Genomic DNA, 14,726 nt, shown 5'->3' with positions numbered 1-14,726 from the left:
AGGTGACCCTTATAAAGATGGCACTCAGGATCAGGTAAATGTGGCAGGCTCTCAAATGATCCGGCATGCCATCACAGACGTTTGTGCTTACCGTTATTAAGTGGGTGCTCAGAATCAGGGGGAGCAAAGATGTGTCAATATGAAGCAATTATAATCCAGCCAGAGAGAGTGTGGTATTGACAGATTCTAGCAATAAAGGGCTGGTGGCAGTTTTGTCACAAAGAGCAGGATAACGAGTTCACAGTGGCATTTGCTTCTAGAGTTTTAAAAAAATGAGGGAAGAACTAGTCCACTATAGAGAAGGAGATGCTCGCCATCAGACGGGCTGTGGAGATGGTCAGGCAGCTCTTATGGGCATCTACGTTCCTGCTGAGTTTGGAACACAAATGGCGAAAGGAGATTTTGACATCCAAGGGGTTGGACAAGGTATCGTCCCGCATTAGAAAATGGATTACTAATTTGCAGGAGCATACATTGGATGTGGAATATGTCCCGGGAACACAGAACAAAACATTGGATTGTTTGTCGAGACTTACTAATATAGTTGATGATTTCAATGATGATGAGGATAAGCAACACGTTCTGGGTGTGCAACAAGAAGTGGCATCTGGGGAGGAGTGGGCTGAAGCCATGAATTCTGATGAAACGTTGAAAAAACAAAGAATCTATTGGAAGGTGGCAGCATGAATGAGGAAACATGTCGAGGATTTCATTCAGAAGCAATCCAAATGGCACACAATGAATTGCATATTGACAATGGGTTTGTTTTGAGTGGTGATCAAATTTTTCCACCTTTTGGGGTGAGAGAAAACAATCTGTTGGTTTCCCATGAGGGACATCAGGGAATGTCCAAAGGGGAATGTCCAAGACCAAGCAAAGGGTGATGCGAGATTATTGGTGGCCAGGTCTGGACATGCAAGTCGAACAGATGATTAGAGAGTCCAATACATGTGTAAATTCCGATAAAGGGTGTGTTAGCTGATCTACCCCCATGACAGTCATGACAATACCTACCATTCCTTGGGAAAGGGTTCGTTTTGATATTGTTGGTCCTGGGAGGAGTCAGAGAAAACAAGTTGTATGGTGTTATTGGCTCTGTTGTCCAGGTGGGTTGAGGTACAGTGGACACAGAATATATGTACCAGTGAAAAAATAAAATTCCTGGACGTTATATTTCAGAGGGAGGGGTATCCCATAATATTGATTACTGATAATGGTGTACAGTTGGTATCCAGCGAGATGGGGAACTTTCTTAAAAGTAATGGTATTGAGCATCACACAAGTACTATTTACCATCCTGAGACAAACAGGTTTGTTGAAAGATTCAATCGTGTAATAAAGCAGAGCATGTAGAGTGTAATAGTGGAAAACAAGGACTGCAGGAGGGATGTTGAGGACATGGTAGCGGCATACAGAGTAACTCCTCATTCCACGACTGGAGTATCTCCCTTTGAGGTTCTCAGAGGAAGGAAGCCTAACACCAAGGTGTTTCCAGCATGGATGGGTAGATCGAATGTGAGTAAAATGACATTGGAACATGTTAGAGGAAACATTTGAGAGAGACAACTGAGAAACAAAGTTGTGTATGATGGTTGAAAAAACTTCAATGGTGTGTAATGTGGTGGTAGGTGAGTATGTGCACATTAAATTGCCCTTGGCGATACATAGGCAGGGTGATTCATGGTCTAAACCCATAATGGTGATGGAAGCGATGCATGGAGCCACAAGAACAGTGGATGGAGGGGTATGGAATATGTCTAGAGTAAGTGTGAGAAACGTGTGTTGTCAGGTACCGATGGCAGAAGTGCTGTTGTTAGGGTTGGCATTCACTTCCAGGATAATGGGAAGAGGAATGGTGAGTGTGCGACTGATAGGCCTAGGAGAGAGAGGGGGTGGCTTTCATATCTGTACAAGTATGTTAACTGATTTAGAGGTATAATCTGTCATTATTTTAGTTATTCACCATTGCTGTTTTATGGTTGATCACATTTTTCTTTTTACAACCATTGTTTTGTGTCTATATGTGTTCTCCAGAGTTGTTTTATTTGTTATTCTATATTGTTCGCCTTGTTATTCCATAGTTTATATTGTCTTATCCTCAGTATAGTTTTCCATGTATTTTAATAGCTTAGCAACCTCACTTTGTCTAACATTATATTGTGTTGGATAAAGAAGGGAGATGTATAGCATTTGCATTTGACGTGCAATGTATGGAACATGGAATCAGGGAGCATTCCATGTTCAACCTGAGAATAGTTGTCAGTTTACTGGAGCCAGTGGGACTTAAGGATGTGAATAAATACCTTTTCTAAATACCGCCATGAAGAGTCATCAATGTTACACTGCTCTTTATGCTGGTGGGACCTACCTTTTTTACCAGCCTTTTGTCACTCCTGTGGTACACTGTGAAGTACAAGAACATTTGGTCTGAAGAATGCAGCAAGTGGAAATTGCCTCCAGCAGGCATGCATTCTAAGCATTTAAACCTGAGGTGATGCATTATCCTTACACCGGCGTTTCATGTCTCCACCACTGCTTTTTCACATATTTGGTGGCACATGCTCCTCGCACAGCAAATCAACCAACTGGCTTGAATCACAATTCATCTGCACAGAGAGGACATGCAAACAATTGTTCTCTTTGTCATACACCCACCCCCTAGAACTCGATCCCTGTTTCGGCTCGAAATGCACCCACATTCTCAAATTTCACAAATCTCTGAAAATATGGCTTTTCAAAAATACCTGACATGGACTAATTCCAATGTATGCACAGAGTGACGTACAGACCGCAACACACAGTACTGCGCTATTGTTAAAAGATGCCAGCTCAAACACTGGCTATCTGCACTCAGTGCAGTGCTGCGCTGCTCTTTGGCTAAGTCTGTGCTTTAAACAAAACAAAAACAACTGGCAATGGGTGGAGGAAACAAAGCAGATTGTCCTAATATAGGCTTGAGGAAAGGCAGTCCCAGCGTGAGGACACTGAACTGACACTGTGCAAGGTACAGGCGAATATAATGGACTTTACAGGAACAAGACTGGCGGGTAGGGACAAGCTTGCAGGAGACACGGCAAGGTGAGAGAACAAGGCTGGAGCAAGTGAGCAAAGGAAACACATGGCCCAGAATAACGAGGGAAAGTATGAGCCAATGGGAGAGAGAGCACAACAGAGGAACAGGAGAGTACAAAAGAGGAACAGGAGAGTGCAACGGAGGAACTGTAGAGTGCCAAAGGAACAGGAGAGCGCCTGAGGAACAGAAGAGAGTCAGAAGAACAGGAGAGTGCAACAGAGGAACAGGAGAGTGCGGAAGGAACAGGAGAGCTCCAGAGGAGCAGGAGAGAGCCAGAGGAGCAGGAGAGTGGGACACAGGAACGAGAGAGTGCCAGAGGAACAGGAGAGCTCCAGAGGAGCAGGAGAGAGCCAGAGGAGCAGGAGAGTGGGACACAGGAACGAGAGAGTGCCAGAGGAGCAGGAGAGTGGGACACAGGAACGAGAGAGTGCCAGAGGAGCAGGAGAGCACCAGAGGAACAGGAGAGCACAACAGAGGAACAGGTGAGTGCCAGAGGAACAGGAGAGCACCAGAGGAACAGGAGAGCACAACAGAGGAACAGGTGAGCACAACAGAGGAACAGGAGAGCACCAGAGGAACAGGAAAGCGCCAGAGGAACAGGTGAGTGGATCAGAGAAACAGGAGTGCAACAGAGGAACAGGAGACTATCCTCCGTAACGGGAGGATAGCTCTGTGACAATGCACGAGTCTTGGAAGCAAGAACACGCTGAGCAAAAACAGGTTCACATTGCGGATCCGCGGTTGAAAAAACTGATTGCGTTATAAATAACCTGCACTTTCACAATTCAATTAATCTAGCTCCTAGATACCTACGTGGTATGTGCGCTGCAAATAAATATACAATGAGATAATGGAGAGTCGGCCAGAGGAACAGGAGAGTGCAACAGAGGAGCAGGAGAGCGCCAGAGGAACAGGAGAGCACCAGATGATCAGGAAAGTGCAACAGAGGAACAGGACAGTACCAGAGGAACAGGAGAGCACAACAGAGGAACAAGAGAGCACCAGAGGAAAAGGAGAGCGCAACAGAGGAACAGAAGAGCATCAAACGAACAGGAAAGCACAACAAAGGAAGAGGAGAGTGCCAGAGGAACAGGAGAGCACCAGAGGATCAGGAGAGTGCAACAGAGGAATAGGACAGTACCAGAGGAACAGGAGAGCACAACAAAGGAACAGGAGAGCACAACAGAGGAACAGGAGAGCACCAGAGGAAAAGGAGAGTGCAACCGAGGAACAGAAGAGCATCAGAGGAACAGGAAAGCACAACAAAGGAACAGGAGAGTGCCAGAGGAACAGGAGAGTGAACAGAAGAACAGGAGAGCACCAGAGGAGCAGGAGAGCGTAACACAAGAACAAAAGAGCACCAGAGGAATGGGAGACATTAAGACACATCAGTCTAAGTTGGCATCTGGCCTTTAACCTGGCAGTGTTGTGGAAGTGAGGCAGTGCCTTAGTGTACATGTTGCCAGTGCGTTTGCTAGGACACATTTCAATGCACGTTCATGGATTGGAGACAGTGCTCTCCTGAAATAGCGAAGCTTTGGGAAGATGGTGGCACCCATGCTAGAAGCACACATCTCTTAGACCGCTTTCCGCACCTTGCCCTATGAACGCCACTGTTGCTTCCTGAACCTCATAAAGATGGAACTCAGAATCAGGGATAGAATTGCAGATATGCTCACTGACCCTCATACGATGTTTAGATTAGTTTAGTTTATTATTTATATAGCGCCGCCTGGCCCTGGGGCATCCAGGCGCTAGTCATGATTACAAAGTAGCCAATATATTACAAGCATGGTAAGTAGGTAAACAATACAGGTAGTCTAGACATTATAAAAACAGTTGCTGATAATATACACATTATAACATATTTACAAGATTTGAAGTTGTACAGATTATGCAGGCAATAAGTACATTTGTGTAGTAATAAGTTGGCGTTTTAGGCTTTTATGGCCAGTAGCCAAGTTTTGGCACTGTGTCTGAATCAGTGAAAGGATGGTTCGGATCTGCGATCAGCTGGTAGTGAGTTCCAGAGTTTAGCAGCAAGCACAGGGAAGCTTGTGCCACCTGCTTTTTGGAGCTTAAATCTGGGGATATTTAGGCAATGGGCCTCATTCCGAGTACGGCGCTAACCAATGGCGCTATTAACGCCTTGGTTGACGCCGTACCCGGACCGGCAGCGCCTTGGTGGTTGGCGGAATTACCGCCCCATTCCAAGGTTGGCGGGGCGGTAATTCCCCAATCCCCATTTACCCTTCCCCATTCCCATTCTTGCCCCATAGGGCATAATGGGAGTGGGGAAGGCGTCAATTACGCCACCGTAAATTACGGTGGCGTAATTAACATCAAGGTCCCTTAGCGCCATGGTATTTAACGCCTGCTAAAAGCAGGTGTTAAAAGCACCATGGCGCTAAGGGAACTCGGAGTATGGCGGTAAGGGATTACCGCCACCGCTCTCGTTAGCGGTGGCCGCTATCCCTTACCGCCATACTCGGAATGAGGCCCAATGTGTTTGGGCTGATCTAGTTGGACGAGATGGGGTGTGGTGAGTGAAGTTGTCCGAGAGGTATCAAGGTGCTTGGTTGGATAAACATTTGGTGTGAGAGACAGTGTTTTATATTTGATTCTCTGTGGTATAGATAGCCATTGACAGCATCGTCTGGCGTCAGAGATATGCTCGTGTTTGGGTATGTTCATAGCTGTTCTTAGTGCGTTATTGTGGATAACTTGCAGCTTGTTGCTGTTCTTTCGGCTGGTACCCAGGTAGAGAGCATTGCAATAGTCGAATTTGAAAAGTACTAGTACTCTGGCTAAGGTGGTGCAGTTGGAGGTCGAGAGGTAAGGTCTACTGGCATTGATGAGCTTACATGTGTAAGCGGTGGCGGATGAGATGGTTTGTCTTGTCAGTGTAAGGGAGGAGTCAAGGTAAATCCCAAGAGTATTGACGTTGTTGGAGATGGAAATGTTGTTGCCGTCAATGGTGAATGTCTGGTAAAGTTTCTCGAGTTTATTGAGTCTGGATTGTGAGCCTAGGAGAAGAAGCTCGGTCTTGTCGTCGTTGAGGCAGAGGCGGTGTTTGGCCATCCATTCTTGGATAATGGAATACATGTTGTTGAGTACTGTGTTGTCGGTGGAGTAATCGCCTGTTAGTGGGATGAGTATTTGAGTGCCATCTGCGTAATTCGTGTAGATGACACCCAAATGGTCCAGTATGTCGAAGAGACGTTTTGTAAACACATTGTTTAGTGTGGGGGAAACACAGGAGCCCTTGGGGACGCCACATGTAACGAGGGCAGGTTCGGCAGAGGCTGTGGGAGCAAAGATCCTCATGGATCTGTTGTTCAGGAAGGACTGAATCCAGGCATTGGCCTTGTCAGAGAATGTGGCTGCTGAGGCTAGATGTTTGCAGAGAATATCATGATTTACCAAGTCAAAGGCAGCTGACAAGTCGAGGAGGAGAAGAAGGGCTAGTTTGCCGTTGTCTTTCAGGTTGTCCATTTGTGTCTTGAGATCGATCAAGGCTGTCTCAGTGCCGTGTTTGGGGCGGAAGCCTGATTGTCTTGTTCCTAGTAAGTTATTTTTCTCTAGGTGGTTCTGGATCTGCAGGTAGGCAGCTCTGTCAAGGATTTTTAGGAGTAAGGGTACAGTAGTAACTATGATTATGGCAGGCGGTGGAACAGTAAATCCCCATTCCCGTGGATTCCCATAAAACTCCATGGGAATGAGGTCACTGAAGCACCAGCACCATTGCTAATGGTTAGGGGCCTGAATTCCCAGCAGGTCAGGCCTGCCGGGAGTTCCGTGCCCATACCAGCAGACTCTTAGTTTGACAGTCCGGAAAGACAGTCTCAGGGATGAAGCGCCCAACCTGCTTCGTGACTTCCATCTTACAGTCTCAGGGATGTAGCGCCCAACTGGCGTCTTGGCTTCCATCTTACAGTCTCAGGGATGTAGTGCCCAGCTGGCGTCTTGGCTTCCATTTTACAGTCTCAGGGCTGAGCACCCAGTTGGCGTCTTGGCTTCCATCTTACAGTCTGAGGGAGTAGCACTCAGCTGGCTGCTTGGCTTCCATCTTACAGTCTCAGGGAGTAGCGCCTAGCTAGCTTCTTGGCTTCCATTTTACAGTCTCAGGGCTGAGCACCCAGCAGGCTGCTTGGCTTCCATCTTACAGTCTCAGGGAGTAGCACCTAGCTAGCTTATTGGCTTCCATCTTACAGTCTCAGGGTATAGCCCCCAGCTGGCCTCTTGCCTTCCATCTTACAGTCTCAGGGCTGAGCACCCAGCTGGCTTCTTGGCTTCCATTTTACGGTCTCAGGGAGTAGCGCCTAGCTAGCTTCTTGGCTTCCATTTTTCAGTCTCAGGGTGTAGCCCCCAGCTGGCCTCTTGGCTTCCATCTTACAGTCTCAGGGCTGAACACCCAGCTGGCTTCTTGGCTTCCATTTTACAGTCTCAGGGAGTAGCGCCTAGCTAACTTCTTGGCGCCCATTTTACAGTCTCAGGGATGTAGCACCCAGCTGGCTTCTTGGCTTCCATCTTACAGTCTCAGGGATGTAGCGCCCAGCTGGCGTCTTGGCTTCCATCTTACAGTCTCAGGGCTGAGCACCCAGCTGGCGTCTTGGTTTCCATCTTACAGTCGCAGGGAGTAGTGCATAGCTGGCTTCTTGGCTTCCATTTTACAGTCTCAGGGAGTAGCGCCTAGCTAGCTTCTTGGCTTCCATTTTACAGTCTCAGGGCTGAGCACCCAGCTGGCTTCTTGGCTTCCATCATACAGTCTCAGGGCTGAGCACCCAGCTGGCTTCTTGGCTTCCATCTTACAGTCTCAGGGAGTAGCGCCTAGCTAGCTTCTTGGCTTCCATTTTACAGTCTCAGGGCTGAGCACCTAGCTGGCTTCTTGGCTTCCATCTTACAGTCTCAGGGCTGAGCACCCAACTGGCTTCTTGGCTTCCATTGTACAGTCTCAGGGAGTAGCGCCTAGCTAGCTTCTTGGCTTCCATCTTTCAGTCTCAGGGTGTAGCCCCCAGCTGGCCTCTTGGCTTCCATCTTACAGTCTCAGGGAGTAGCGCCTACCTAGCTTCTTGGCTTCCATCTTACAGTCTCAGGGATGTAGCGCCCAGCTGGCGTCTTGGCTTCCATCTTACAGTCTCAGGGCTGAGCACCCAGCTGGCATCTTGGTTTCCATCTTACAGTCGCAGGGAGTAGTGCATAGCTAGCTTCTTGGCCTCCATCTTACAGTCTCAGGGTGTAGCCCCCAGCTGGCTTCTTGGCTTCCATTTTACGGTCTCAGGGAGTAGCGCCTAGCTAGCTTCTTGGCTTCCATCTTTCAGTCTCAGGGCTGAGCACCCAGTTGGCGTCTTGGCTTCCATCTTACAGTCTGAGGGAGTAGCACTCAGCTGGCTGCTTGGCTTCCATCTTACAGTCTCAGGGAGTAGCGCCTAGCTAGCTTCTTGGCTTCCATTTTACAGTCTCAGGGCTGAGCACCCAGCTGGCTTCTTGGCTTCCATCTTACAGTCTCAGGGATGTAGCGCCCAGCTGGCTTCTTGGCTTCCATCTTACAGTCTCAGGGATGTAGCGCCCAGCTGGCGTCTTGGCTTCCAACTTACAGTCTCAGGGCTGAGCACCCAGCTGGCGTCTTGGTTTCCATCTTACAGTCGCAGGGAGTAGTGCATAGCTGGCTTCTTGGCTTCCATTTTACAGTCTCAGGGAGTAGCGCCTAGCTAGCTTCTTGGCTTCCATTTTACAGTCTCAAGGCTGAGCACCCAGTTGGCGTCTTGGCTTCCATCTTACAGTCTGAGGGAGTAGCACTCAGCTGGCTGCTTGGCTTCCATCTTACAGTCTCAGGGAGTAGCGCCTAGCTAGCTTCTTGGCTTCCATTTTACAGTCTCAGGGCTGAGCACCCAGCTGGCTTCTTGGCTTCCATCTTACAGTCTCAGGGATGTAGCGCCCAGCTGGCTTCTTGGCTTCCATCTTACAGTCTCAGGGATGTAGCGCCCAGCTGGCGTCTTGGCTTCCATCTTACAGTCTCAGGGCTGAGCACCCAGCTGGCGTCTTGGTTTCCATCTTACAGTTGCAGGGAGTAGTGCATAGCTGGCTTCTTGGCTTCCATTTTACAGTCTCAGGGAGTAGCGCCTAGCTAGCTTCTTGGCTTCCATTTTACAGTCTCAGGGCTGAGCACCCAGCTGGCTTCTTGGCTTCCATCATACAGTCTCAGGGCTGAGCACCCAGCTGGCTTCTTGGCTTCCATCTTACAGTCTCAGGGAGTAGCGCCTAGCTAGCTTCTTGGCTTCCATTTTACAGTCTCAGGGCTGAGCACCTAGCTGGCTTCTTGGCTTCCATCTTACAGTCTCAGGGCTGAGCACCCAACTGGCTTCTTGGCTTCCATTTTACAGTCTCAGGGAGTAGCGCCTAGCTAGCTTCTTGGCTTCCATCTTTCAGTCTCAGGGTGTAGCCCCCAGCTGGCCTCTTGGCTTCCATCTTACAGTCTCAGGGAGTAGCGCCTAGCTAGCTTCTTGGCTTCCATCTTACAGTCTCAGGGATGTAGCACCCAGCTGGCTTCTTGGCTTCCATTTTACAGTTTCAGGGAGTAGCGCCTACCTAGCTTCTTGGCTTCCATCTTACAGTCTCAGGGATGTAGCGCCCAGCTGGCGTCTTGGCTTCCAACTTACAGTCTCAGGGCTGAGCACCCAGCTGGCATCTTGGTTTCCATCTTACAGTCGCAGGGAGTAGTGCATAGCTAGCTTCTTGGCCTCCATCTTACAGTCTCAGGGTGTAGCCCCCAGCTGGCCTCTTGGCTTCCATCTTACAGTCTCAGGGAGTAGCACTCAGCTGGCTGCTTGGCTTCCATCTTACAGTCTCAGGGAGTAGCGCCTAGCTAGCTTCTTGGCTTCCATCTTACAGTCTCAGGGTGTAGCCCCCAGCTGGCTTCTTGGCCTCCATCTTACAGTCTCAGGGTGTAGCCCCCAGCTGGCCTCTTGGCTTCCATCTTACAGTCTCAGGGAGTAGCACTCAGCTGGCTGCTTGGCTTCCATCTTACAGTCTCAGGGAGTAGCGCCTAGCTAGCTTCTTGGCTTCCATCTTACAGTCTCAGGGTGTAGCACCCAGCTGGCTTCTTGGCTTCCATTTTACAGTCTCAGGGCTGAGCATCCAGCTGGCTTCCTGGCTTCCATCTTACAGTCTCAGGGAGTAGCACCTAGCTAGCTTCTTGGCTTCCATCTTACAGTCTCAGGGAGTAGCACCCAGCTGGCTTCCTGGCTTCCATCTTACAGTCTCAGGGAGTAGCGCCTGGCTAGCTTCTTGGCTTCCATCTTACAGTCTCAGGGCTGAGCATCCAGCTGGCTTCCTGGCTTCCATCTTACAGTCTCAGGGAGTAGCGCCTAGCTAGCTTCTTGGCTTCCATCTTACAGTCTCAGGGTGTAGCCCCCAGCTGGCCTCTTGGCTTCCATCTTACAGTCTCAGGGAGTAGCGCCTAGCTAGCTTCTTGGCTTCCATCTTACAGTCTCAGGGTGTAGCCCCCAGCTGGCTTCTTGGCTTCCATTTTACAGTCTCAGGGAGTAGCCCCCAGCTGGCTTCTTGGCTTCCATTTTACAGTCTCAGAGAGTAGCGCCTAGCTAGCTTCTTGGCTTCCATCTTACAGTCTCAGGGAGTAGCACTCAGCTGGCTTGTTGGCTTCCATTTTACAGTGTCAGGGCTGAGCATCCAGCTGGCTTCCTGGCTTCCATCTTACTGTCTCAGGGAGTAGCGCCCAGCTGGCTGCTTGGCTCTCAACGCACAGCCACTGCTGTTGCCTGCGTCTTGTTTCTGGGCTTCACCTTCCAGCAAGTCATTGTCCACCTCTTGCCTTAGGATATGTGTAAAACTCAGATCCCCTCTAAATATGGGTCTCTGTCTAGGGCTGATATTTTTACCCTTTGACGCACACGTATCTCTTCCCCCTGCTTAGGGTTTCTGTCAGGCCAGGCTTTTGGAACCCACCAGCCACAGGTTGCTGCCAGCTGCTGCATTTGATCTCGTGAACAGAAACTGGTTGTGGGCTGAATTAGAAAGATGGGGTGTCCCTGCAGGGTGGTTGAAGATCGTTGTGTATTCACTTGGGGGTGCCAACATTCAAGTGCGACTTAGCCTCACTAGTCTACCATCAGATCTGGACCAGGCAAGGGTGCATTTTGCCACCTTCCTGTTTATTATTTATGCTTCAGACATCGGCGATTATTTAGACAATGCAGTGTTTATTGCCCCCAAACTTAATGAAGTAAAATGCTTCTGGCGTCATATCATATGCCAGGGTGCTTTACTCGGATCGGTCCACAGAGATTCAGTAATGCCTCTGTCGACTGCACCCGGGATCATTGCCTCAGGACTAATCCTTTTAAAACTAAAATATTGAGATTAGGTTTTGCCAAGAAACCATTTATGTTCACTCGGTTCTTAAAGAAGGTAAAATTGGAAGCGATTGACACTCTAATGTATTTAGGGGTTCTGATCACTACTGAACCGAATAAAGCGAACATCTGGGAGAGTCTGCAGCGTGAGGCCAGAGCAATGGCTGGACAGATGTGTAAGCTAAGTGTGAAATATTGCAATGTTCCTCCCGGTGCCCATGAAATGTTATGAGGGTAAAGTAGCGCCGAACCGAATTCAGGGCACCGAGGTTTTACGGTCCTGGGTTATGGGACAAGGGGATAAGCTTCAGGCTGTGACCTGGCGCAAGGGGCTCACATCACCGAACCGTGCCCCTGTTTCGCTGTGAGATGTGAGCTAAGTGTTACCTCACTGAAGGCCGGGGTGACATGGAAGTTTCTCTTATGTCATCGAAACCTTTTAGATCTTCTTATGGACTATTACTTAGCCAGAAACACTGGACTACAATCCATGTGTAACTTCTTTCCGCTTTGTCAGAATATGAGATTAGAAGCTGAGTCCACAGGGGACCCAGAGGCCGCCACAAACAATCAGACAGACACGCGCCCCACGGAAGAGCCACGTCAGACACCTTACAAAATAAAAAGCATCACAGACCACGGGCCAAAGGACTGTCCACAGCAGAAAACGAACAGTTCACCAACCTCACTAAACTTGCCGAAGGAGACAGGATCTTTTCGGGTTACTCACACCATCACCCCATTCATGAAACTTGGGGAGTCAGCCGCAGTCTGGTGAGGCTCTTGTCATACAATGGAAGCCAGCGGCGCAGGAACTCTGCACGTGGAAGCAGAACAACGTGACAAAGAATGCCTGGGGCCCTTGAGTTGGCTTTAAGGGCCAAACATGCGCCGAGCCCGCAGAAGATGCATAACTGCCTCACACACAACACAGAACCCACACCTGAAATCCTACCTCCTTGCAACCCTCACACCACACAATCCTTACCTGAAATCCTGCCTCTATGCAACCCTCACAACAAAAAACCCACACCTGAAATCCTGCCTCCATGTAACCCTCACACCACACAATCCTTACCTGAAATCCTGCCTCTATGCAACCCTCACACCACACAACCCACACCTGAAATCCTGCCTCTATGCAACCCTCACAACATACAACCCACACCTGAAATCCTGCCTCTATGCAACCCTCGCAACACACAACCCACACCTGAAATCTTGCCTCTAAGCAACCGTTGCAGCACACAACCCACAACCCACACCTGAAATCCTGCCTCCATGTAACCCTCACACCACACATTCCTTACCTGAAATCCTGCCTCTATGCAACCCTCACACCACACAACCCACACCTGAAATCCTGCCTCTATGCAACCCTCACAACAACCAACCCACACCTGAAATCCTGCCTCTATGCAACCCTCACAACATACAACCCACACCTGAAATCCTGCCTCTATGCAACCCTCACAACATACAACCCACACCTGAAATCCTACCTCCTTGCAACCCTCACACCACACAATCCTTACCTGAAATCCTGCCTCTATGCAACCCTCACAACAAAAAACCCACACCTGAAATCCTGCCTCCATGTAACCCTCACACCACACAACCCACACCTGAAATCCTGCCTCTATGCAACCCTCACAACAAAAAACCCACACCTGAAATCCTGCCTCCATGTAACCCTCACACCACACAATCCTTACCTGAAATCCTGCCTCTATGCAACCCTCACACCACACAACCCACACCTGAAATCCTGCCTCTATGCAACCCTCACAACAAACAACCCACACCTGAAATCCTGTCTCTATGCAACCCTCACAACATACAACCCACCCCTGAAATCCTGCCTCTATGCAACCCTCGCAACACACAACCCACACCTGAAAACTTGCCTCTAAGCAACCGTCGCAGCACCCAACCCACAACCCACACCTGAAATCCTGCCTCCATGTAACCCTCACACCACACATTCCTTACCTGAAATCCTGCCTCTATGCAACCCTCACACCACACAACCCACACCTGAAATCCTGCCTCTATGCAACCCTCACAACAAACAACCCACACCTGAAATCCTGCCTCTATGCAACCCTCACAACATACAACCCACACCTGAAATCCTGCCTCTATGCAACCCTCGCAACACACAACCCACACCTGAAATCTTGCCTCTATGCAACCCTCGCAGCACACAACCCACAACCCACACCTGAAATCCTGCCTCCATGTAACCCTCACACCACACAATCCTTACCTGAAATCCTGCCTCTATGCAACCTTCACACCACACAACCCACACCTGAAATCCTGCCTCTATGCAACCCTTACAACAAACAACCCACACCTGAAATCCTGCTTCTATGCAACCCTCACAACACACAACCCACACCTGAAATCCTGCCTCTATGCAACCCTCACAACAAACAACCCACACCTGAAATCCTGCCTCTATGCAACCCTCACAACACACAATCCATACCTGAAATCCTGCCTCTATGCAAACCTCACAACCCACACCTGAAAGGTTGCCTTCATTCCCCACCCAACACAACACACAACCCTTACCTGAAATCCTGCCTCTATGCAACCCTCACAACACACAACCCATAACTGAAATAATGCCTCTATGCAACCCTCACAACACACAACCCATACCTGAAATCCTGCCTCTATGCAACCCTCACAACTCACACCTGAAAGCTTGCCTTCATTCCCTCGCCCAACACACCACACAACCCTTACCTGAAATCCTGCCTCTATGCAACCCTCACAACACACAATCCATACCTGAAATCCTGCCTCTATGCAACCCTCACAACCCACACCTGAAAGGTTGCCTTCATTCCCCACCCAACTCAACACACAACCCATAACTGTAATAATGTCTCTATGCAACCCTCACAACACACAACCCATACCTGAAACCCTGCCTCTATGCAACCCTCATAACCCACACCTAAAAGCTTGCCTTCATTCCCTCGCCCAACACACCACACAACCCTTACCTGAAATCCTGCCTCTATGCAACCCTCACAACACACAACCCACACCTAAAATCCTGCCTCCATGCAACCCTCAGACTACACAATCCTTACCTGAAATCCTGCCTCTATGCAATCCTCACACCACACAACCCACACCTGAAATCCTGCCTCCATGCAACCCTCACACCACACAATCCACACCTGAAATCCTGCCTCCATGCAACCTTCACACCACGCAATCCTTACCTGAAATCCTGCCTCTATGCAACCCTCACACCACAC

The 14,726-nt window shown here is 49.2% G+C and overlaps 2 protein-coding genes across 2 annotated transcripts in view; one reads left to right on the top strand and one right to left on the bottom strand.

Annotated features, from left to right (window-relative positions):
- The window catches only part of B3GAT1 (beta-1,3-glucuronyltransferase 1), a 404,607-nt gene that overhangs the window by 262,984 nt on the left and 126,897 nt on the right, over nt 1-14,726 (bottom strand). The gene's annotated exons all lie outside the window — the stretch shown is intronic.
- On the top strand, nt 3,924-4,415 carry LOC138487241 (uncharacterized). Its single transcript, XM_069613876.1, has one exon. The coding sequence runs from the start codon at nt 3,924-3,926 to the stop codon at nt 4,413-4,415; it is 492 nt and encodes a 163-aa protein (XP_069469977.1).

This window comes from Ambystoma mexicanum, chromosome 9, assembly GCF_040938575.1.
Source record: "Ambystoma mexicanum isolate Mex_15411 chromosome 9, UKY_AmexF1_1, whole genome shotgun sequence".
Lineage (NCBI taxonomy): Eukaryota > Metazoa > Chordata > Amphibia > Caudata > Ambystomatidae > Ambystoma > Ambystoma mexicanum.
The sequence above is the reverse complement of the archived record's forward strand: the minus strand, read 5'-3'. Positions and strand labels throughout refer to the sequence as shown.

Coding starts and splice junctions, on each gene's coding strand:
- LOC138487241 (XM_069613876.1), top strand. CDS start 3,924: ATGGAGAGTCGGCCAGAGGAACAGGAGAGTGCAACAGAGGAGCAGGAG.